The sequence below is a fragment of the Pan paniscus genome, chromosome 7 (genome assembly GCF_029289425.2).
Source record: "Pan paniscus chromosome 7, NHGRI_mPanPan1-v2.0_pri, whole genome shotgun sequence".
Taxonomy (NCBI): domain Eukaryota; kingdom Metazoa; phylum Chordata; class Mammalia; order Primates; family Hominidae; genus Pan; species Pan paniscus.
This window is the reverse complement of record NC_073256.2, coordinates 15,353,106-15,378,399: the sequence shown is the minus strand read 5'-3', so window position 1 is coordinate 15,378,399 and position 25,294 is coordinate 15,353,106. Positions and strand designations below refer to the sequence as shown.

The 25,294-nt window shown below is 50.0% G+C and overlaps 1 protein-coding gene across 7 annotated transcripts in view; it reads left to right on the top strand.

Moving 5' to 3' along the window:
- ERICH1 (glutamate rich 1) overlaps positions 1–25,294 on the top strand; it is an 81,833-nt gene that overhangs the window by 35,717 nt on the left and 20,822 nt on the right. For 3 of the 7 annotated variants that reach the window (XM_063606622.1, XM_034965586.3, XM_034965588.3), the window contains 4 exons: positions 684–818; positions 2,219–2,345; positions 17,112–17,990; positions 22,259–22,477. In XM_063606622.1, the coding sequence (XP_063462692.1) occupies positions 807–818; positions 2,219–2,345; positions 17,112–17,990; positions 22,259–22,477 (1,237 nt within the window). In that variant the 5' untranslated portion in view covers positions 684–806. The remainder of the gene's footprint in view (positions 1–683; positions 819–2,218; positions 2,346–17,111; positions 17,991–22,258; positions 22,478–25,294) is intronic. The other 4 variants (XM_014345882.4, XM_034965590.3, XM_063606621.1 and 1 more) reach the window with 3 other exon arrangements.

The following is a 25,294-nucleotide window of genomic DNA, read 5'->3' as shown; positions in this document are numbered from 1 at the left end:
AAAGTATGTGACACGATCTCCTGAAGATGTATGTCTGTGTGTGCTTGTGTATTTGTGTATCTCTCTGTGTGTCTCTCTACATGTCTGTGTCTGTGTGTGTTTGTTGTCCCTGTGTGTGTGGTCTGTGGCTGTGCATGGTGTCTCTGTGTCTGTTTGTATCTGCGTGTGTCTCTGTGTGTTTTGTGGATGTTTGTGTGTCTGCATGTGTGTCTGTTGTGTGTGTGGCTGTGTGTGCACACAGCCACAGTGTACACATGTTGTTAGCACGTGTGGAGAAAAAGACCCAGAAGTCTGTGCACTGAAATCCCCAGGGACTCCTGGTGTGATGATAAAGGGTGTGTCATGCAAACTGTTTATATTTTGCTGCTTTATACTCATGAATTAGTTATGTTTTTGTATTGTGTTACAAAAACCCAGAAGTTTGCATAATAAGTAATTTAATGTGAATTCAAATAATCATGGGCAGTTCCTTTTTCTTGGCTGGGTGTGTAGCTGACTTGCTTTTCTGGCACAATACTTGACATATTAAAATCAGTATTTATGACAGTGGTTAGGTTTTACTGAGCTCTTTGATTTCATGTCTTGAATGAATTTAGAGAAACAATGCCGATGTAATCAAGGCAAATAAATGACTGCATTTTGTGATATTTACCAGTTCCTGTTATTTTCCTCCTGTGTTGCAGACACTGGCTCTGAGACCTCGACTGCCCGACGGCTCTACACCGCCAGCGGGCCTCCTGAGGGCTACGTCCCCTGTTGGCCGGAGCCCAGCAGCTGTGGGAGCCCCGAGAACGCCTCCAGCGGGGATGACACAGAAGGTAAAATGCTGGGTGGGAGGAAAGGTGGACATCTTTGCAGATAAGCTCTTATTTCCCAATTTTCTGGTATTGTAATACCTTTATCTAAATTCATACTTGGGGGTGGGTGAGCATGTTGTTACACTGTATAGTGAACCACATGGTGTACCTTTGTATTTTATAGCCATGAAAAGTGATGCTTAAAAACTTGTAATGACAGGAAAAAAGACTTCATATGGGGGAGATTGAAAGTGGGAATATGACTATAGCCCATGTTTGTTAATGCTTTAGGAGTACCCTGGAACTAAATACATACTAAATACCATTAAATAATTGTTAACAGTACTTGTCTTGGTTTAGCAAAATATTATTTTCTTGATTTTCCAAGTTTTTCAGAATTTCTGACATTGTACATCAAATTTGTAATCAAGGAAATACCTTATTTCGAATCTCTTTTGGAAAAAATTATTATAATTCCTATTGTTGTTGCATGTCGTACGAATGAAAGAATATACAATATTCTCTTAATACGGTTGACTGTTGAGCATGGAAAAGCTGAAGTTGCCCATATACTTTTTACCTTAAAAGGGAAATAGTTGTTTTTCACTTCACGTTGATCTTTTTTAAGGTGCACAAGAGGAATTTAGAGTTTTCAAATAAAAGTTGTACCTAGATGATTTGTAACAATATAAACTAAGAAACTCTATATTATAAACATTAATTAATTTGAATATCAACAAAATGTGGTTTTTGACTGCTTTTGTCTTTCTGGCTTCCTAAATTAAAGGATCAGAAACCATAAAAACAAAAATGAGATAACTAGGGAATAATGGATTCATCCTTTCAAGCCCTGTTGAAAATCTTTGAAACACAATTATTAGATAAATAGATTATTTAACTAGAAAATGTGTGTTCTTATGAAGATAAATTACGCTGGGTGAATATGCTTCATTGCGTACTTAATCTATTCAAGAAGGAAGTGCGTTGGCCCTCACTCACGCCCTTCCTGTTGTCCGCGGTTGGCTCTCTCGCCCCGTTGTACCCCGTTGTCCATGCTGCTCATGTTCCCAGGACAGGCCTGTGCTGGACCCCAGGGTAGAAGGCTCGCTTGGCCATGAGCCAACACTGCTTCCCAGACAGGCTGTGTCAGGACTGAGCTACAGCAGTGTTCTTACAGGAAGTGGAAAGATACTTGCACCACATAGACAGGCATTTCTCTTCACAAGCTGCTTCTTGAGGACACGTGTCCAGGAGCCCTTGAGGAGTCACTCCTTTCCTGTTGCCCGGGCCCCCTTGCCACCTCCTCCAGGCAGGCTGTCAGGATCGCCTGGCGCCAGTGACTTGAAATGGTAAAGTTGGGAAAAAGACAGCAAAGCCCACCCTCTAATTGTGTTTCCTACCTTTGTTCTTCAAAATGAAAGAGAAAATGCCCAGAGCAAGCCCCAAGCACAGCCTTGCAGCTGCAGAGCCGATGGAGCCTCCAGAGCCCTCAGGAGCCAGAGGCCAGGAGAAGCAAGGATGGGACCCCTCTCTCTCTGACCCTCCAAGGTCAGTGTGGGAACAGGGCACACAAGAAGGAAGAGCCTTTGAGCTTTTTTGGTTGCAGTTTTAAGCACAGAGGTGAGAACTGGAGCTGGAAAAATAACGGCCAACGTTGTTGTCGTGGTCTCTCTTGGAAGCACTCAGGTCACTGGCTTTCATTTTGAACACGTGGGGCCCACACGTCAACTCCCAGGAAGCTGCAAAGGAAAGTGCTGTTTGTTTTTGCCTTTGCTGTGTCTGGCACCAGGCCCCCTGGGCATTCACACTCAGGACCTTGCGCAGCCCTGCTCTGCACCGGGGCATCCCCACAGCAACTTGGATCGGCCGCCCAGGGCCTTGTCGCCCAGGCAGGGGTGGCATACCTGGTGCTTAGCCCTCAGTCTGGCCCCTCCTGGCTGCCCGGCCTCTGAGACTTGGTTTCCACCCTCCCAGAGGCCATCTAGGCCCCCGCAGCGGCACTTGCTGCGCCCTTGGGTCTGCCGGTCCCGGTTCCATCAGGCTGAGGGCCTGCCCTTTGTCTTGTCCTGGGTACCTCGCTACTGCCTTGTGATAAATGGAGATTTAGTGCTCACTGACCATATCAATTAGGGCCTGTGTGTATTTTTTATGAAGACAGGCAGACCTGTGCCCAAAAGCCAGGACAGGAAGACCTGAGTACCAGCAGTTTGTCTCAGTCTGTCTTGTCTGTGTTCTTTGGGTAATCTCTGAATGTGACAAGCACAGACTCTGGGTGCTTTTGGGCTCACAGCTTGTCAGGAACAGGTGGAAGGAGACGGGCTGTGGGAAGTCTTGAATGGCATTGTGTTGGATGTGGTTCTGGGACCTCTGCCACCTGGGTTAATGGGTCTTGGCTCTAGACAGAAACATGCACGTACTCCTCCTCTTGTTGACGTGGGGTTGCGTCTTGCTCTCCAGAAGCCAGTAAACCTCTGGCCTGTTAGTGACAGAACAACCCACTACAGATTGTGCCAGAAGAAAGTTGTCCTTTTTGGCAGAGTCTCCATGGAAAATGCTACACAGCCACATTTAGCAGGCGAACTCACTTATCTGGCAGGACACTCTTCTGCTCACGGTCCTGGCGCGTCGTAGGAACACTGCCCTACATGAATTTACAGAGTCTATTACAGTGATGTGGACATTCCTCTGGGCAGCTGGGATAAGCACGTTGTCCTCAAAATATCGCTTACGTCCGTCTTCTCCTGTGTAGACCGCATTACAGGACTCTGGACCCAGCTGACCACTGTGGGGACGCTGGGCACCTTCCCAGCAGCACGACAGTGTGTCCCTATGCCACTGTGCCGGAAACAAGTCCAGCCATGTAATTTTTAGAAGAAAATGTCTGCAGTGTCCCCAACATGCCGCTTCCCTGGGTTTTCCAGTGGCACACAGTGCTGGCAGCTTGCATGGTGGTGCACCTTCCTGCTCCTGCCAGACACCTCCAGGAGGAGACAAGGGGTGTGGGGGCACCGCCAGCATCTGAAAGCCTTGTTCAGGGAACACAGGAATTGATCAGTCCGTTAGGTTTTGGAAATGCTTACCTTACATCAAGTCAAGATCATAGGTGAGGCCAGGCGCAGTGGCTCACGCCTGTAATTCCAGCACTTTGGGAGGCCAAGGCAGGCAGATCACCTGAGGTCAGGAGTTTGAGAACAGCGTGGCCAACATGGCGAAACACTGTCTCTACTAAAATATAAAAATTAGCCAGGTGTGGTGGCATGTACCTGTAATCCCAGCTACTCGAGATGCTGAGGCCTGAGAATCGCTTGAACTGGGGAGGCAGAGGCCGTGGTGAGCCGAGATCATACCACTGCACTCCAGCCTGGGCAACAGAGCGAGAATTCGTCTCAAAAAAAAGAAAAAAAAGATCATACGTGAGCTCTTCACCTAGTTTATATGAGTGTACCTCTCTGGGAAAATATCATCTTGGAGTTTCACTTTTTATATTCATCTTTTATTGCAGATTAATCAAAAGTCCTGGAGAGTGTTGGCCTTTTTTCCTTGTTTTTGTAAAACTGTCATTTAAAATCTTGTTCCTTATTCATTGTGCAGTCACTAGCAGTTATGTAAAAATCCAGGTGAAAGGTATTCCCTTTAGAGTTCAGCGCTAGAAAAATATTTTGTTCTTATGAACTCGTGTACTTCTTGTTGGATAAGAGAGAGATTTCCCATCGATACCCTTTTTGCTTTTGCCACCAGGAAGCTCAGATTTCAGCTTTTCATTGTTTTTATTCAGTAGCGGTTGTTTCCTTTGACCTCCAGTTTCTGGTAGTTACTACCTTTCCCCACTTCTCTGCCGCTTAACTCATTCTTCTTAGATTAGATTCTTAAAATGGCTTGTTTTCTGAGCTACATCTTTTCCTTTTTGCAAGTACACTGAGTAATCAGGGTTTACCAAGTAATTCACTGAATCAAATGCTTTTTAAACGCTTGTGTTGGGCGGTGTGCTCAGGCCTAAGAAAGGGAAGAGCGCCAGGAGGGCCGTGGCGTTGTAGGAGCTGACCCTAGCTGGGGAGGCTCCTCTGTGAGCCTGGCCTACAGAATGGGCGCAGCGCTAAGGACGCCCGGAGGGAAGCGGAGCCTGGGAGCCTCCGGAGCCTGCTGAGGGACCGGGGGGCGGGGCCGAGGTGGGGCTAAGCGTAGAGCAGGATGGCGCCGAGGTGGGGTGGACCGGGGCGGGGCGGCGAAAGGGCCGGGGCGGGGCGGGGACGGGCGGAACTGGGGCCGGGGTGCCGCTTTACCTGTTCTGCGAGAACGTCGGGAAACCTGCGTGGGCGGCTCAGGGGCCTTGCCGTGTCCTGCGCCCCGGCTCGCCACGGCCTTGAGGGCGCACTTGCCCCGCCTGGGTTGCAGACCCTCCCTCCTCTCCTGTCTCCCGTGTTTTTGCAGCCGGGAACTGCATTGGGTGCCTGAGGAATTTAACCGCGCGCCGCCGCGCGTCTCCCCCCGCCTTTCCAGGGCCTCGGCGGGAGCTGGGGCTGCGGTCGGGGCTCGGGACCCGGGCAGGTCTCTCGGCGCCTTCTCGCCGCCGGGATGTCCTTGGAGCCTCAGACCCTGCTTGGGAAACCTGGGTGCCGTCTCGGTTGGAAGCTTCGGAGGCCTGTGTCGGTTCCGCGCGCTCCGTTCTCGGGGCGGGACCGCTGCACCCGGGGCCTCTCCGCGCCTCGCCCCCGATTCCTCCGTGGCCGCCCCGAATTCCACCTACTACGGCCTCGGCTAGGGCCCCGCGGGCCTGGCGCGCTCCCCCTGGCGCGGCGGGCACTGGCCCCCGTTCTGCCGACTTCAGCCCTGGGTCCGGTCAGCGCTGCGTCCTGCCTCGCCTGGGCCGCCCGGGCGCTCCGCGCGCGCTGCCTTCCTCCTGCTGCGCTCCACAGGGACCCGCCTCCCTCCAGTCCTGCTCCCTGCGCCGCTGCCTCCCTCCACGGGTTCCCGCCTCTCCCCTGCGCCCCCTCAGCGCGTGGTGTTAGCGGGCCCCTTCTCTGCCCATGGGGTGATAGTCTGGACCCACACGCTTAGCGTTTGTTGTGCCAGACCGTCTGGGCTTATTGCAAAGCTTGTGCAAACGTGAGCGTTGCCGGCTTTTTATTCCCCGAGGAGGAAATAACTCACCTGTGGGATCTACATGGTTTTTGGTTTTTTTTTTTTTTTTTTTTTTAGCTTGCCTAGGAAGAAACAAAAGAAAAGAATGCATTTGTTCTTATTGCCATTTATTTTCGTAAAACATAGTTACTCGATTTCCAAGCTATTGTTGGCACATATTCCTAAGCAATTTGGATTAGAGAAATGTCTAGATAGTGGTGTATCCTTACACTGCTTTTAGCTTGAAGTGAATGTGTTACAAAAATAGAGTGATTTATGAATATTTTACTAGATATTAATATTTAATCGAAGTTAAAGAGTATCTGAGAAAAAAAGGTAGAAGATGATGATCATGATTATTATTTTGAGATGGAGTCTCGCTCTGTCACCCAAGCTGGAGTGCAGTGGCGCAATCTCACTGCAACCTCTGCCTTCTGGGTTTAAGCCACCCTCCTGCCTCAGCCTCCCGAGAAGCTGGGACCACAGGTGCGCACCACTACACCAAGCTATTTTTTTTTTTTTTTTTTTTTTTTTTGGTATTTTTAGTAGAGACGGGGTTTCACCATGTTGGCCAGGCTGGTCTCGAACCGCTGGGGTCAAGTGATCTGCTTGCCTTGGCCTCCCAAATTGCTGGAATTACAGGCCTGAGCCACTGTGCCCAGTCAGTTATTGAAAAAATAATACATGAATTGCCCAAAGCTGAAAAGACTCTCAGGAATAGAAAGATGGCTGAAAGTCCCTACCATAATAATGAAGAAAGACTCTTGAAATGCCAGACAAGGCCTCGGAAAAAGATGCTAAAATATGCCCCTATTGCGGGAAGTCAGGGACCCCCAACGGAGGGACCGGCTGAAGCCGTGACAGAAGAACATAAATTGTGAAGATTTCATGGACATTTGTTAGTTCTCCAAATTAATACTTTTATAATTTCTTATGCCTGTCTTTATTGCAATCTCTGAACATAAATTGTGAAGATTTCATGGACATGTATCACTTCCCCAATCAATACTCTTATAATGTCCTATGCATGTCTTTAATCTCTTAATCCCATCATCTTCTTAAACTGAGAATGTATGTTGCCTCAGGACCCTGTGATGGTTGCGTTAACTGCACAAATTGTTCGTAAAGCATGTGTGTTTGAACAATATGAAATCTGGGCATCTTGAAAAAAGAACAGGATAACAGCAATGTTCAGGGAACAAGGGAGATAACCATTAGGTCTGACTGCCTGGGAGCCAGGCAGGACAGAGCCATATTTCTCTTATTGCCAAAAACGGGTAAGAGAAATATGGCTGAATTATTTCCCCAGTAAGAAATATTAATAATTAACAGCCCTGGGAAAAGAATGCATTCCCGGCGGGGGCGGGGGGCCTCTAAAATGGCCGCTCTGGGGGTGTCTGCCTAATGCAGTTGTAGATAGGGATGAAACACGCCCTGGTCTCCTGCAGCGCCCCCAGGCTTGCTAGTATTAGGAAATTCCAGCCTGGCGAATTCTAGTCAGACCTGTTCTCTGCTCTTGAACCCTGTTATCAATGACAATGTATGCACAGTGGAACATGAAACTTCATCAGCAATTCTAGTTTCGCCCTGGCCTTGTGACCTTGCCCTGCTCATTTGCCTTGTGATATTTTATTGCCCGTGAAGCATGTGATCTCTGTGACCCACACCGTATTTGAACACTCCCTCCCCTTTGAAAATCGCTAATAAAAACTTGCTGGTTTTGGGGCTCAGGGGGCATCACGGAACCTGCTGACATGTGATGTCTCCCCCGGACACCCAGCTTTAAAATTTCTCTCTTTTGTACTCTTTCCCTTTATTTCTCAGACTGGCTGATGCTTGGGGAAAATAGAAAAGAACCTACGTTGAAATATTGGGGGCTGGTTCCCCCGATATCCCCAGGAGGTAAACAGATGTCTTGACAGAAATTGGAATTAAGCTGCAGGCTTCAGAGCCCCCCTGTTCTCTGTGGTACCACTGAAAACCCATGAAGTAAATGAGCGTTTTAGTTAAGTTTTCAACTCAAAAAGTCACGAGTCCAAGTCAATGAAGAATATTTACAAAACACTTCACAGTTTCAGAGCCTCACACAAATATAACCTCATTTTAACATTTTTTTTGTGGATACATTTACTGTATTTAAATTTACTATTTAAATTTTTTATTTACTGTGGCTTTATATTTATTGAATAATTCAATGGCTTTTCTTCATTTGTACTGTTTTAATTACTTTCTTAACTTTCCTATTCTTTAAATTAAAAAAATTGTCCTGCATCTAATTTTAACTTAATGACTTGCCTCATGGTTTTGACAGTTTTATTTAAGGGAATTTAGCACTTTGTTGCCCTATTTTAAGACTTTTATTGCTTATAAAATTTTTATCATTTTGTTGGCCATTTTATGGAAAGTTATAGAAAATGACTAAATGTGAATTGTTTTTAAAAGTATCTATCAAGGTGTTTTATGGTGAGACACTAACTACTTTTCCACTAAGTCAGTTTTTAAGACTCAAACATGTAAACATGAAACATAAGAACAATTTCTTGAGTATGTATAATTCAAGCCCATTCAAAACTAATCTAGAAAATTTGGACATTAATTCGGTATCAAAGTCTGTCTCAGGGAAGAATTCGGGAACTAATCTTGTTGAAGATTATGAAATAATGTGTATTTGGCCACGTGTTTAGTAAGTATTCAGAAGGCAGACGTTTAGCTTAGCGGCAGATCACATCCGGAGGAAAACCAACCTTTCCTTTGGTGGTTCCTGATCACCGCCAGGCATCCAAATTCAAAATCACAAAACTTTAGCATCTAGATTGTTGTGTTTTAGCCCAACTCAGTTTTTTATAACATTGAGGTCCTGTATGGTCTTTCAGTACCATTTAGAATCAAAAGCTAAATGGTGTCCTGCAGCTGGCATGGAGCCGGGGGAGGAAGCCACATTTCCAGCTCCAAGGCTGTGCCTCCCTTGCTGTCTTTGGAAATTACTGCTCCAGATTCAGATCCATTAAGAGAGAGAGAGCGAGAATCCATTTTTTTAAAGTGACAGGGAACTCTTCAAGTCCTCTTTATTCGGAGGGTGTTCAGGCACCTGCTGACCCTCACGGCTGACCCTGGAGGGGTGCTCCCCGTCTCACAGGCAGTCCTTGGTGGCTGAGGCCCTGGGGAGAAGTCTCTGTCCCAGGAGCCATGTGAGCTACCTTCATTCCCTGAAGCCCTGTCTGCTGGGTCTGAATTTTATCCTCAAAGGCCAAACCAAACATGAATTCCTCTCTCTGTGGCAGGTCTTCTACATGGCAAGCAACTGCCATGGTCCACGCCAGCCACAGCCACCGCTTGTCCATCCCTGAATCTCCAGGGGTCTCAAACCACCCTGCCCGGGGCAGGACATGCTTCTCAGCAGGCCCGAGTGTCCGCGTCTGTGAGACTCCAGTGTTTCCTTGGCTAAATGAGTACAATCTATGGTGTTATTACAAAATATTTTCCTGGATTTTAGGCAAACAACACACTCAGCAACTGGAAGCTTTTCATGTTACTACATTTTAAAGATCTGCTTTCACAGGTAGGGTTTAGATCAACTTGATAAGACGTTTACTACTTTTTATTTAGCACCTAGAGGACATTGGTAGCTTGAGGGTAATTATCAGATGCAATTTGTAGCCTAGCTTTGAATCTAGAATAAAGTTCATATTCCCTTTAAAATGCCTAGCCTACTTTCATGTAAGAAGGTGCAGCTGTGAGAATTAGAATCTGAAGACTGGTTATTTTTGGTATCTAACTATTTCTACTCCAGCAGTTCATCAGAATGTAGGTGCCAAATAGTAGCAGAGAGAGTTTTGACACATTGTGACTCCTTTTAAAGTTAGTGTGTCTGAAAGGTGTGTTTTGGGGATGGCAGCTTTTCAAAGCGCGCTGCTCCAATTATAAATAGCCCGGCCTCTGGTTCCCTCACATCGCTTTCAGCTGCTGGGTGTGAAGGGCGTAGACCTTCCACATGCCCTGGAGATGTGGACATTCTGGAGTCTCTGGAGTGGTTCTGAAAAGTCATATGGAGGGTGCAGCATGAGTGGAGAAGTCACAGTGCATCAGGGTAAAAGGGCCCGTGTCAGAGCCACCAGGACGCCAGAGCATAGAGCACATGCTCAGGGCCTCAGAGCTGTTTGGATGAAGCCTCCGTTGTTTTCCCCTTGACCTGCTGAGCCAACTGTCTTATTTTGGGTAATATTCCTTAGGGTCTTGTGTTCCTCACTAAAGCTGAGAACGGAATGCTGGGCAGACCCCTCAGATGAGACTTTGAGAAGCTGGGAGGTTGCAACTATAATTGTGTTACGGTGGTCAAGACACCTGTCAGACCACCGTGAGGAAGACTTCATTCAGGACATCACCCTAGGTGCAGGGACCACCACAACGGGGTTTTACACGGGGGCAGAGAGACTGGGCTCAAGACCAAATACAACAAGGAAAAGTGGGAATCTGTAGCCAAGGGGCAGGGTGGGGGTGGATGGAAAACTTCTGAGAGGAGACATCAAAGGTGAGGGAGAGTCTGGCTAAACCAACCCACCAGGATTCTTAATGAAGGCAGACAGGGCGATCAGACGTCACCGAGGGGTGGTGGGGTGAGGAGCCCAATCAGGTGTTAAGGGTGGGGTCCTTGCGAAAGTGACTTTGTTGCTGAGACTGGATTTTGCAGGGAAGCGCACAGATGGGCCTCAGAGGAGGTTCCGGAGCCTGACAAAGGCTCAGCTGGCCATCTTTCCACCCAGATGTAAGTGCGGCTTCTGCTTAAGAGATGGTTTCTGGCTTGGCAGGAAACCTAACAGCACAGTGAAAACATCATTACAAAGAAACAGGTCTGTCTGAATGAACTGAAGCTCAACAATTGCAAAATGGATGGGTTCTGTGGCTTCTGGTGGCAAGACCTGCAGAGGCCCTCTGTCTATGTTAGGTGGAGGGCACTGCTTTGCAATCCTGCTTGCGTTTTCTTCCTCCAAGTTCTGATTACTCTTGCATTCTTTGCATGAGACTCCAATCCCCAAGGAAGCTTTTCTCCATCTCATATGTGAAAGTCATTCATAAACATCTTTTTTTCTCAGTTGCCAAATTATTGTGACCCCTGCTGGGTATGTCTCACCACAAATGCAGGCACGTGTTTTAAATAAGACAGAGTTAAAGGATGTTGTTTTTCTCGTGAGCTAGATTGTAAGCTATTTTGTACAGTGCTCCATTGTCCAGAAGCATCAGGAACTTTGAGATCTGGGATGGAGTAGCCACCATGACTCAGCCTCCTAGGCTGGGCAGCGCTGCAGGGCTCTGGGCGTGGGGATTTGGGTGACCCTGGAGCTGCTGTCACACCCCCAGTTGACAGCGGGGGAAGTGGGGTGCAGAGGCCACAAGCTGGTGCGGCAGAGCCTGCCAAATGCATCCAGTCTGGCTCTCTGGGATACGGTGTTTTTTAGTGGCTTTGGACAGCATCACTGATGTTCAAAGTGTGCAGTCCATGAGTCTGCATGTAGCATGACCCTGAGACCACTATCGCAGTTGATATAATGAATGTGTCCGTCACCACCAGGTCTCCTTGTGCCCTGAGACTGCCCCTTCCTCCCCTCTGCCCTGTCCAGGAAGCCCCAGTGGATCTGCTCACAGACCCCAGGACTCACAGAAGTGGGGCCAGGTGGTGTGTGGAAATGGGGGAGCGGGGCGCTCTGGGCTCTCTCACACACTGTCAGGATGTTGCAGCTCATGATGTGTGTGTTGGTGGCATGTTCCTTTTTCTCCTGAGTAGTGACCACTGCATTTGTGACACACTTGCCTGTTGATGGGGTGGCAGCTGTGGATTCTCTTGGATTTTCTGTGTTTACAGGGGTGGCACTGTGGATTCTCTTGGACTTTCTGTGTTCACAGGGGTGGCAGCTGTGGATTCTCTTGGACTTTCCGTGTTTTAAGGGGAGGGGTGGCAGCCGTGGATTCTCTTGGACTTTCTGTGTTTACAGGGGAGGGGGGGCAGCTGTGGATTCTCTTGGACTTTCCGTGTTTTCGGGGGAGGGGTGGCAGCCGTGGATTCTCTTGGACTTTCTGTGTTTACAGGGGAGGGGGGGCAGCTGTGGATTCTCTTGGACTTTCCGTGTTTTCGGGGGAGGGGTGGCAGCTGTGGATTCTCTTGGACTTTCTGTGTTCACGGGGGGCGGGTGGCAGCTGTGGATTCTCTTGGACTTTCTGTGTTTTCAGGGGAGGGGTGGCAGCTGTGGATTCTCTTGGACTTTCTGTGTTCACGGGGGGCGGGTGGCAGCTGTGGATTCTCTTGGACTTTCTGTGTTTTCAGGGGAGGGGTGGCAGCTGTGGATTCTCTTGGACTTTCTGTGTTTTCAGGGGTGGCAGCTATGGATTCTCTTGGACTTTCTGTGTTTTCAGGGGTGGCAGCTGTGGATTCTCTTGGACTTTCTGTGTTTTCAGGGGTGGCAGCTGTGGATTCTCTTGCATCTTCTGTGTTCACAGGGGTGGCAGCTGTGTTTCTTCCCTTCCAGCTCTTGCACACGTTGTCTCCCTGGTGCCCTGCCTGGAGCCCCAGTGTGGAGGTGACCACAGTGATGTCACAGGACATGTTGGAAAAAAGGTTTTCAGCATTTCAACATCACGTATGACCTTGGCTGTGGGTTCTTGTAGGCATCTTGTATCCGATTTAGATTTCTTCTTTTGAGGCAGTTTGATTCGAGATTTTATCATACACTTTACATGACTGGAATCTTGTGAATATCTTGCATGGAATATTTGTAGCAGCATCCACGGGAGAGATGGGCCCGTGGCCCTCCCTTCTTGCAATGCCCTTGTCAGGGGAGTGGAGACGCTGGAGGCCTCACAGAGCTGCGAGGGGTGGGAACTGTGAGGGCCAGAGCTTTTGTGAGGGGTGGGAGCTGTGAGGGGTGGGAGCTGTGAGGGGTCACTGCTGTGAGCAGCAGGAGCTGTGAGGGATCAAAGCCGTGAGGGGTCAGAGCTGAAGCTGTGAGGGGTCACTGCTGAGAGGGACTGGAGCTTTGAGGGGTGGGTGCTGTGAGGGGTGGGAGCTGTGAGGGGCCAGAGCTTTGACGGGTGAGAGCTGTGAGAGGTGGGAGCTGTGAGTAGTTGGAGCTGTGAGGGGTCACTGCTGTAAGGGGTGGGAGCTGTGAGAGGTCACTGCTGAGGGATGGGAGCTGTAAGGGGTCACTTGCTGTGAGCGGTAGGAGCTGTGAGGGATCAAAGCTGTGAGGGGTCGGAGCTGAAGCTGTGAGGGGCCAGAATCGTAAGAGGCCAGAGTTGTGACGGACGTCAGAGCCATGAGGGCCCAGAGCCGTGAGGGACGTTGGAGTCGTCAGGGGTCATTATCTTTTCTGCTATCTGGAAACGGGTATGTAAGACATGTGTTGGCTTTTTCTTTTCTTTTGAGATGGAGTCTCACTCTGTCACCCAGGCTGGAGTGCAGTGGTGCAATCTGGGCTCACTGCAAGCTCCGCCTCCTGGGTTCAAGCGATTCTTCTGCCTGAGCCTCCTGAGTATCTGGGACTACAGGCACCTGCCACCACGCCCGGCTAATTTTTGTATTTTTAGTAGAGACTGGGTTTCACCGTGTTAGCCAGGATGGTCTCGATCTCCTGACCTCGTGATCCGCCCACCTCGGCCTCCCAAGACTTTTTCTTTAAATGTTTAGTAAAAGTCACAGGTGAACCTATCTAAGCCTGAAGTTCTTTTGTGGGATTATTTTTAACTAGACTCATTTTTTAAGACAGATGCAGGAATATTGTGATTTTTTGTTTCTTTGTGTGTCCATTGGCTAAATTGTACTTTTCTCAGGAATCTGTTTCTAACGGATTAACTGATTTGCATGTCGTTGTGTGCAGTATCCTTTCATTACCTTCTTAACACCAACAAGACGTATCGGCACTTCTGTGTTCCCGATGCTGGTTTTTCAAGCCTCCTCTCTTAAACTAGACTTGGAAATCAGAGAAATTGGGGGGAAAAAAGCAGCCTATACTTAGACCACCCAAGGAGTAACTGCAGGGAGCATCCTGAGAAATGGATGTCCAGTCTCTTTTTTTTAATGTATATTAACTTTTCCTTTTCAAAAGTACACGCATACACATTTATGTGAAAAAAATATGATAAACTTACCATTTTATGGCCTTTTTGCCTCCTTCACCTTTTTAAATTACTGTTTTATAGTCTTATAAAAATAGATGAATAGCGCAATCGATCTCAACAGGGCAACCATTTGTTTGTCTTGTAGTCTTAGGAGGGGAAGCTGACCCCGGGGTCCGACACTGGCGATGAGCGGCACTGACAGAGCTGGCAGAGAAGGACGTGCCAGGAGGAGCCTGGGGGGTGATGAGCAGCAGAGAAGGACGAGCCGCAGAGAAGGACGAGCCGCAGAGAAGGACGAGCCGGGAGGAGCCTGGGGGGTGATGAACAGCATTCCTCAGCGTTCTTGCTGGGTGATGAGGGTCGCCCCTGTGACCTGTCGCATCCCAGAGGGGCTTCCTGTGGGTGGGAAAACACTCGATGTGTTACTTATCTCCAAATTAATGAAGGCAGTCATATTTTTTAATAGACACCTAAGAGGAGAGGCTTAATTTCATCTTTTTTTTAACGGAACCTGGGGAATTAAAATGGATTACCTAGACGTGGTTGGTTTTAAACATCAGTGTGTTCAGGGCAGACCTAGGGGCTGCTGTTCAAAGACGTCTGGACCAGGCTGGTTGGTCAGACCTGCGCAGTGGACCCCAATAGCAACAACACACACTCCCAGATGAAATTATTCAAACACCCACTGGTGAGTGAGGAGCGAGATGAAGGTGTCGAGGAGACTCAGGCTTGGCGGCTTCATCTTGCGACTGTGTGCGGAGCTGCTTCAGCCTGTGCCACGCTGTGGCGGTGGAGGCTATGCAGAAAGGATGCCAATCACATCAAGACACAGTGGGAACTCTATTCCACAAAGCGGCAGCAATATCATCTCACAGTTCCACAGGGGCGTTCAGTTTGACAGTGAACAGAGCTGGGGGGTGTCTACATCTAATGAAGAGGGGAGGCTGGTGCTTGGTAAAATACTTTCTGTATTTTCAGGGTGAGAGAAACCGATGCGACTGCTTTATCGAGTCATGGGGTGGGACTGCGTCACAGCTTGCGGTGTCCGCAGCTGGTGAAGAGCCCGGAGCTCACCCTCTGCAGGGTTCCTGTCCAGCAGGCGGGCAGGCCCTGGGCTTTGAGGGCGGTGTGCTTGAGGCTGTTGAGACAGAGGAGAATAGGAAACCGCTTTGAAGAGCTTCATTGTGGAAGAGGAACTCATGTATTCTATCTCATTTCAGAGGTGAAGGGAAAGCGCTTGAGTGGAAATGATAGGGAATCTGCCCTTACAGTGTCTCAGAAACTTCACTCACGTTGTTTCATTTTGATTCTTCACAATCTGTGATGGGGTGCACAGCTCAGAAAACTCCAAGAGGCACTTCCTAAAATGAGAACTGTCTGAACCCGCGCCCTTGGCGTGGTGCAGCGGCAAGCTTTATAGTTCTAGGTCTGCTCGGGCAACACCCGGGAGCCGTGTGCCGGCCATGGCACAGACGCCTGTGGTATAGACTTTACCCATCAGTGTCTGGGCGGGGCTTGGGTGTGGGGCGGGGCTTGTGCGCCATGTGCTGTCAGTTCTTGGCCCGCACGCACCCTCTGTTCCCCCCGCATGGCGCCAGTTACTTATCTGAGACCCTTCTGTCAGGGAGCAGCAGCACGGGTAGTGCGCCTCTGTCCTCACGAGGGGGCACCGCGCCTCTGTCCTCACCGAGGGGGCTCCGCGCCTCTGTCCTCACGAGGGCGCTCCGCGCCTCTGTCCTCACCGAGGGGGCGCCGCGCCTCTGTCCTCACCGAGGGGGCGCCGCGCCTCTGTCCTCACCGAGGGGGCGCCGCGCCTCTGTCCTCACCGAGGGGGCGCCGCGCCTCTGTCCTCACCGAGGGGGCGCCGCGCCTCTGTCCTCACCGAGGGGGCGCCGGGCCTCTGTCCTCACCGAGGGGGCGCCGCGCCTCTGTCCTCACCGAGGGGGCGCCGCGCCTCTGTCCTCACCGAGGGGGCGCCGCGCCTCTGTCCTCACTGAGGTGTTGAGACTGCCATGGTTTATCCATGGTGCTTCCTGCCCACCCTCTCCCCAGCCGCCCGTTTCAAGCCATGCTGCCCCTCTCAGCCTGTGAGAATTGGCTGTGCTACCTCTTCTGTTCCGCAACACCACAGTGGTAGTTTGAAATCGGCCATGGGGGAAATATTTACACCAGGGAAATTAGCAGATGGGAGGACTTAGGACTTTTCAGAGAGCTGGTTATTAGCCATTTACCAGCACACCACCAACCTATGCTATTTATAAACCACTTTCTGCCAACCTGGAGTCCAGCTTAGCTTCGTGTCAAAACGCAACCTGTTGCTGACTCAGATGGGCAAATCATCATTACTTATTTTTTATTCTCACACACAGGTAACTTTAGAAAGGACTAAATTGTAAAATATATTTTTTAAAAAAACAAAAGAAATAAGGGTTTCCCCCCCATAGAGAGAAAGGCCCATAGAAATGAAATTTTACTATAAAAATGCAACAACTGGCCAGGCGCAATGGCTCATTCCCAAAATCCCAGCACTTTGGGAGCCCGAGGCAGGTGGATCACTTGAGACCAGGAGTTTGAGACAACCCTGGCCAACATGGCGAAACCCCGTCTCTACTGAAAATAAAAAAATTAGCTGGGCATGGTGGTGCTTGCCTGTACTCCCAGCTACTGGAGAGGCAGTGGTACTGGAATCACTTGAACCTGGGAGGCAGAGGTTGCAGTGAGCCGAGATTGTTCCACTGCACTCCAGCCTGTGCAGCAAAGTAAGACTCTGTCTCAGGAAAGAAAAAAAAAAAAAAAAAAAAAAAGCAACAACTTGTACATCCTTCAAAACACACCATATATTATGATTGTCGCATCTGTGAGTGTATGTACATCTAAATGAGCCTTTTATGGGAAAAAAAAAGTAGGTTGCTAATTTATATTACGTTAGTCCTAGGATCTTTGATGGTAAAGTTGAGAATCACCAAAGTAAATAGTGTAAACTCTTTTTCTACTAAAACTACAAGATCCTGATGGAAAATTTATTTAGCCTAATATGTTTATTATGGTTTCATTGTACTGAAAATTGTTATATTTGAATTTTTTTAACAGATCAGGATCTTCATGACCAGCCAAAGAGAAGAAGAATTAGGAAGCATAAATCAAAGAAAAAATTTAAAAATCCCAATAGTGTTCTTATAGAACAAGCAGAATTAGAGAAACAGCAGAGTCTGTTACAGGAGAAATCTCAGCAACAGCACACAGATGGCACCACAATAAGCAAAAATAAAAAAAGGAAACTGAAAAAGAAACAGCAAATTAAAAGGAAGAAAGCAGCCGGCTTGGCAGCAAAGGCTGCTGGTGTCAGTTTCATGTACCAGCCCGAGGACAGCAGCAATGAAGGGGAAGGCGTGGGAGAGGCTGGTGAGGAGGATGGTGTGGACGCCAGCGAGGAAGATCCGACACCGGCCGGGGAGGAAGACGTTAAAGACACCAGGGAGGAGGACGGTGCGGAGGCCAGCGAGGAAGACCTGACACGGGCTAGGCAGGAAGAGGGTGCGGACGCCAGTGAGGAAGATCCGACACCGGCCGGGGAGGAAGACGTTAAAGACGCCAGGGAGGAGGACGGTGCGGACGCCAGCGAGGAAGACCTGACAGGGGCCGGGGAGGAAGACGTTAAAGACGCCAGGGAGGAGGACGGTGTGGACACCAATGAGGAAGACCTGACACGGGCTAGGCAGGAAGAGGGTGCGGACGCCAGTGAGGAAGATCCGACACCGGCCGGGGAGGAAGACGTTAAAGACGCCAGGGAGGAGGACGGTGCGGACGCCAGCGAGGAAGACCTGACACGGGCTACGGAGGAAGAGGGTGCAGACTCCGGGGAGGAGGACGGTGCAGACGCCAGCGAGGAAGATGATACAATTACCAATGAAAAGGCAGACAGTATTCTAAAGTTTTTGAAGTCAACACAGGAAATGTATTTTTATGACGGTATGTTTTTTACTGTTTTTCTCTTGCATAGTGACATCCACTTAAAAGTTTATTAAAACAAAGAAATATAATGCTTAAATGTTAAAACATACATTAAAAATATTCAATGTAAAATAGTTGTAAGGCAAGTAATATAAGTAAAAAATATTCAATGTAAATAATTAGTTATAAGGCAAAGATCAGAGTATTTACGTGCTTTCCACCGATGATGTGGATGGGCATGTGCCCCTGGCATATCCAGAGAAGCAGTGTGGTGGCCCTGGCCAGCTGTGCCAAGGACAGGCTGGCCCCGTGTCCTCCATGCCTCTAAGGTCAGGTTTTGGAGTGTGTTGGCATCCAGGCTATTTTTCTAAACAAGAGATAAATCCAGATTGGAGGTTTTGATGAGCTGAGCTCACCTTCATAAGCAGACTGAGAGGTGAAGGAAACACAGCTTGCACCTTTAGGACAGATTTCATTTTCTCTTCCACATAGAACGGATGCACGATTTCTCAGCAAGCGTTTTTGTGCAGTTGTTTGTACTGACATAAGATAAGGAAAATAAACATAGGTTTAATGTCACAGATGGCACTTGCTTACATCTGCACTACACTTTGTTGACTGCTGACCTAGGGATACATGGCTGCCCCAGAACAGAGATACTCACCATGGGCTGGCTTCCTGGCTTTCTTCTCTTTAATTTTTTTTAATACTTTTTAATTTTTGTGGGTATAGGTGTCTTTTCAATGACGTTACCAGCAGGTTCAGGTTAATGTGGTGGGTTTAGCAGATCCAGATTTAAGCAGGGCATTTGATGGTGTTCTTATGAGCAAGATTGAGAAATATCAGCTATGTAATAATTTGGCAAGTAAGTAACTGATTTTAACAAAGATGCAGAAGTACCATTTTTAATAGATTGATTTCAACACGAAGAGCACTCTAGCCTCTTCCTCTTTAGCGTGTTTCTCAGCAGATTGTATTAACAAATTGAAAACATATATCCAGATGGCACATCAGGAAGACATGGCTAAGACACTGCAAAGTAGACATAGAATTCAGAAAGATCTCAGTAAACTTTCTGTTCTGTGTGTGATCGAGCTGCTTGGGGCCAACCAACAGTCATGCCAGGAGTAACCAAAAAGCCAGGATGAGAAACACCTGTTGAAGGGATCAGGCAGCTACTCAGGAGAACAGCTCATAGAAAGATGGAACTCCTGGAACCCTCACGGGGAGATTATCATGGAAACATCTGCAGCCACTTGTCTTCAGGAATCTGCAAGTCCTGAGTGTGGGCGTTGGGTAAGGGTCTGGGGAAAGAACCTGGTGGAGCCCAGAGAGGCAGTAAAACCAGCCTCACAGGTTGAGAAACCAAAAGCAGAGCCTGGAGCCCAGTGAGCACAGACAGAGCTGGGGCCGGCAGGTTCAGAGGTCGCAGCCTGGAGCCCAGTGAGCACAGACATTAGAGCCGGGGCCGGCAGGTTCAGAGGTCGCAGCCTGGAGCCCAGTGAGCACAGACATTAGAGCCGGGGCCGGCAGGTTCAGAGGTCGCAGCCTGGAGCCCAGTGAGCACAGACATTAGAGCCGGGGCCGGCGGGTTCAGAGGTCACAGCCTGGAGCCCAGTGAGCAGAGACATTAGAGCCGGGGCCGGCGGGTTCAGAGGTCGCAGCCTGGAGCCCAGTGAGCACAGACATTAGAGCCGGGGCCGGCAGGTTCAGAGGTCGCAGCCTGGAGCCCAGTGAGCACAGACATTAGAGCCGGGGCCGGCAGGTTCAGAGGTCGCAGCCTGGAGCCCAGTGAGCACAGACATTAGAGCCGGGGCCGGCAGGTTCAGAGGTCGCAGCCTGGAGCCCAGTGAGCACAGACATTAGAGCCGGGGCCGGCAGGTTCAGAGGTCGCAGCCTGGAGCCCAGTGAGCACAGACATTAGAGCCGGGGCCGGCAGGTTCAGAGGTCGCAGCCTGGAGCCCAGTGAGCAGAGATATTAGAACCGGGGCCGGCAGGTTCAGAGGTCGCAGCCTGGAGCCCAGTGAGCACAGACATTAGAGCCGGGGCCGGCAGGTTCAGAGGTCGCAGCCTGGAGCCCAGTGAGCACAGACATTAGAGCCGGGGCCAGCAGATTCAGAGGTCGCAGCCTGGAGCCCAGTGAGCACAGACATTAGAGCCGGGGCCGGCGGGTTCAGAGGTCACAGCCTGGAGCCCAGTGAGCAGAGACATTAGAGCCGGGGCCGGCGGGTTCAGAGGTCGCAGCCTGGAGCCCAGTGAGCAGAGACATTAGAGCCGGGGCCGGCAGGTTCAGAGGTCGCAGCCTGGAGCCCAGTGAGCACAGACATTAGAGCCGGGGCCGGCAGGTTCAGAGGTCGCAGCCTGGAGCCCAGTGAGCACAGACATTAGAGCCGGGGCCGGCAGGTTCAGAGGTCGCAGCCTGGAGCCCAGTGAGCACAGACATTAGAGCCGGGGCAGGCAGGTTCAGAGGTCGGAGCCTGGGGGACCGGTGGGCTCAGAGGTCGGAGCAGGGGCCGGCGGGTTCAGAGGTCAGATCCTGGGGACTGGTGGGCTCAGAGGTCAGAGCAGGGGCCAGTGGGTTCAGAGGTCAGAGCCTGGGGACCAGTGAGCTCAGATGTTGGACCTGGGGCCAGGGGGTTCAGAGGTTGGAGCTGGGGCCGGTGGACTCAGAGGTCAGAGAACAGAACTCAACACTGCATGGCTTCCCTTAGAACCTTTGCCCAATTCTGAAGCTGTGGGTGGAAGATGAGAAGCCACAAAGAGAGCCTCCGAATAACATAGGAGCCTCTTGGCCATCTTGAGGTGCTGATGAGATGAGGATCGGCCTGACCCTCGAGCCCAGCAGAGCAGGGCAGCCCAGAAGCAGGTGACCCTGTCCCAAATGTGTGGCCACCCTGGAGTCAGCTTAGTCCCTGCACGGTCCAGGGGATCCACCTCTACTCGGTCTGCCTGGCGGAGCAAAGGGTGAGCCCTCTAGAGGAAAATGTCGCCATCCTAGACCTCTGCAGTCTTTCCTATGTGTTCAGCAACAGTTTACCGGGCATGCCACGAGACAGGACCACAGCACCGAAAACCACGAGAAAAAAAGAGCAGTAGAGCCACAGTGGGAGAGGCCGATGTTATCAGATAAGGAGCCTAAAATAAGGGGAAAAAGGAAAAATTGGAGCATTTCGCCAGGTAACTTGAATCTACTAAAATAATCAAATGGAAATTTTAGGCCTGAGAAATATAGTAACTAAAATTCAGGCCTCAAAAGACAGGGAAACAGCAAATGAGAGTTGGTATAAAAGAGAATTAGTGACCGGGAAGACAGGTGAAAGAAAGTCCCCAGAATGCAGAGTGGAGAGAAAACGGGTGGAAAACACAGGAAAGAGCCCGGCAGACATGGAGTGGGAAGTCGTGTCCCTGAAACAGGCCCCGGTGGAGAGGAGAGAGGACGGAGCGGGGGCAGGACGGAGATGTGACATTTGGGAGTTTTACACCATTGTTACAGGACACAGAGTCACAGGTTGAAGAAGTCCTGCCAAGTCCAAGCAGGGTTAACGCCAAAACCGCCAGAGGCAAGTGAATTGCAGTCATACTGCTGAACAGCAGCCAGAGAAGCAAGACCAGCAGCCAGACCCAGGGGAAGTCGGGGGCTAGTTTTCAGTTCTCCTTGATTTCTTCTAAACAGCCACAGTCTGATTCTTTTTTTAAGCGATGTGATGTGGACATAGAGAGCTTGCTTTCATTGTCTGGTTTAACCTGCTGCTGTTCGTAGCCCTGAGTCGTGTGTTGGACAGGGAAGGCATCTCACCAGACAGACGTGTAGACGGGCCAGGGGAGGCGTCTTCACCAGACAGAGGTGTAGACGGGCCAGGGGAGGCGTCTCACCAGACAGAGGTGTAGACGGGCCAGGGGAGGCGTCTCACCAGACAGACGTGTAGACGGGCCAGGGGAGGCGTCTCACCAGACAGACGTGTAGACGGGCCAGGGGAGGCGTCTCACCAGACAGAGGTGTAGACGGGCCAGGGGAGGCGTCTCACCAGACAGAGGTGTAGACGGGCCAGAGGAGGTGTCTCACCAGACAGACGTGTAGACGGGCCAGGTTTCCACAGTCGTTCATGCAGTGGTATTTTGTACTGAGCTCTGTTCTGATTCTCTCTTCTGGTAGCTTCTCATCTCCCAGACATGTCATTCTGTGTGGAAGCGTAGGTTTGAGACCTTCCTTAAGAGAGGAAAGCTTATCTTTAGTTTATAGAAATAAAAACAAAACTGTATTTCCAAGCAAAACTGACTTTATGTAGGTGTCTCCAGAGATGCAGCTTCAGCCGCCCTCGCAGATGCCGCTTCAGCCGCCCTCGCAGATGCCGCTGAGGAGCTGCTGGACCGTCTTGCGTCACACAGCATGCCGCCCTCAGACGTGTCCATCCTGTACCACATGAAAACGCTGCTGCTCCTGCAAGATACTGAGAGATTGAAGCATGCTCTGGAAATGTTCCCAGAACATTGCACGATGCCTCCTGGTAAGTACCGTACGATTTATTCAAGGTCCTGCTTAAGATACTCTCATCGAGGTTTGCCTCTAAAAGACTTACACGCCACCAAAACAGCAATGAGTTGGAAAATATGACACTGCACATATGGCATGGGAGAGTAGAGTCCCAGAGAGAAACAGGCTTCCTGCATCTCTGCTTGATATAAAAATATTTCACATAATATATGCAGAAATGCATGTGCAGTCTAAGTTTCCAGACTTGGGAGCTGTCAACTCTTGGAGCCAAATTTTCCTAAGTTTAAATAGAAATGAATTCATTTCTTCCTCTTTTCCTTCTCCTCTACTGGTGTGGTAGATGGTAAATTTTTGCTTACCTCCAACTCTCTGGTACCTTATTGAACCCCTGACGTGGTGATGACGACTTTTATTTTCTGCCACCTTCACCGGGCATCCTTTTCATGCAAATTGTTGTGTGCTCGAGCAGCTGTGCTCATGTCTTCCCAATGCCGTGTGCGGTGACACAAGCTGTGGTGAGGGTATTCAGGCCACAGAAACCTGCAAATGCTGAAAATCAGAAATTCAGGCTGTTGAGCCATTCACCTGCACACCACTGAGTACAGAGCAGCCCACCTGGCCCAGGGCTGGCGTGTGGCACCCATCCATGGCACCCGTCCCAGAGGAGGAGTGGAGGAGGGTCCGTGGCACCCGTCAGTGGCACCTATCCCAGAGGAGGAGTGAAGGTGGGTCCGTGGCACCCGTCCCAGAGAAGGAGTGAAGGAGGCTCTGCAGATTTCGTGGAGGGAGTTTCAGAGTAAGTGTCGGGAGTGGTTTCTGTCCGTAGAAACCACATTGCTGAGGGGTCAAGACCAGCATGTTAGAGAAGCCAGGTAGCAAACAGTTACATAACCATGGTATGATGATGCCGTGGCACCGGTGCAGGGAGCCGGGGGCTGCAGGGACCACAAGGCTGGAGTCACAGCGTGCAGAGCATATGGGTGCTGGAGGAGCTGCCTTCATGCAGAACGCCCTCATCCGTCGAGGAGCTGTTGGCTTTGTGTTGCCCTGCATGGTGCTGTGGGCTGTGGAGCCTACCACTGGGGAAGGCTGGTGGGGACCCCACCCTGGGGCGCTTGCTCTCTAGCTGAGGAGCTGGAAAAGAAGCCAGATACTCGGTGAGATGCGTCATAGAGCTGCAGATAGATCCTGGAGATGAGGCTGTGGAGGAGCGGGAAGAGGAGGGTGTTGTTGCAGCCAAGTGCACATGCGCTGAGATGGGTGAACCCATGTGTTTGGGAGCTGCGAGGAGCCCGGTGGCTGGACCAGGGGATGGATGTGAGTTGTAGAAGGTGGAGAAGGTGGAGAGGTGACAGGGCCAGGCACATGGGAGGAGCCCGGTGGCTGGACCAGGGGATGCAGGTGACAGGGCGAGGTGCATTGAGTGAGTCTCAGAAGGGGGAGAGGTGACAGGACCAGGCACATGGGACCCCGGGCATGTGAGCCTTGTGGGCTTCTACGCAGACAGAGACAGGAGGTTCCTGGAAGCTATGAGGCTTCTGGGCTGTTATCTTGAGGCTGGATGGAGGAGATAGAGAATGGAGACCAGTCGGGGGCTGCTGAGGACCTGCTGAGAGATACCTGCAGCGTGGACCAGGTAGGGGCGGCTGAGGATTTGCCAAGAGGTACTTGCAGCATGGACCAGGTTGGGGTTGCTGAGGACCTGCTGAGAGGGGCCTGCAGCGTGGACCAAGGTGCAGCCACAGGTTAGGCAGCTGTAGCCAACGTCCAGGTGGACCATGGAGGTAGAACCAGTGGGAGCTGCCGAGTGGCCGGTGAGGCACTGGGAGGACCAGGTCACCGCGAGGAGGAGGAGGGGCTCCCAGAAAGATAGGGTTTGAGGTGAGAGGCCCTGCCCAGAGCGCAGTGCTGGGCAGCTATGCAGGTGCCAGTCAGACCTCAGGTTCCAGCTGAGGCTCAAGAGGGCCATGAGGCCGGGAGTGCAGGGAGGAGAGAGATCAGGGACAGTGAGTACAGATGCCCACCAGGAGCGTGACCAGGGGCCATGAGAAACGACACTGGAGGAGGAAGCAGGGCCCGCGGGCGACAGTGGAAGAGAGAGGAGGGGCCCCAGCAGGAAGGTGGCAGTGATCCTGAGAAGGCACCTGTGTGTGCGGAGAGGGTGGCGTTGGCCCCAGGCGGGCATCTGTTTCTGGTGGGTTGTCAGGCCTCTTACAGCAAGTACTTAACAAACTTAGATTTCCATAATCAGATTTATCTCAAACCGCAAAAAAAAAGCTGATTTTATTATGTTAAACTGATAGGAGATTTTTATGAGAGATGAAAGTAAGCGATTTTAACTTTTTAATTTTTTTAATTTTTGCTCTGTTTCTCACACTTGGGGCTTTTCTGAAATTCACCAAAAGAGTTTTGGCAGTTGTGGGGAATTTACCAGAACCCCCCATTATTAAAACAATTGGTTTCTTATATTAAAATCATCAGACAGGTTTTGTGTACACAGACATTTATGTTAAGCCACTGATAGAACTAAACTGTGTGTAGGAACCTGTTTTCTCTAAGAAAGGACTCCTTTGAGTTCTGTAGGATATGTGCTTAAAGGTTTTCTATGTCAAGCTATTTTATGAAATAAAATTTTACAAACAATGAAGCTTCATTTTCACACGTTGTATTTGTTTAATGCAGACTTGGCCTATACGAGTTTTTGAAATTAAGGGTTTTTTCCGTAAAACTAGCTTAGGAGTTTAATTAGTCACTGTGTCTCTCACCTCTGTAGGATGAGCACAGAGATCACATTTGAAAAGCAGGTGTGGGTGTTTTCTGCCGATCATGT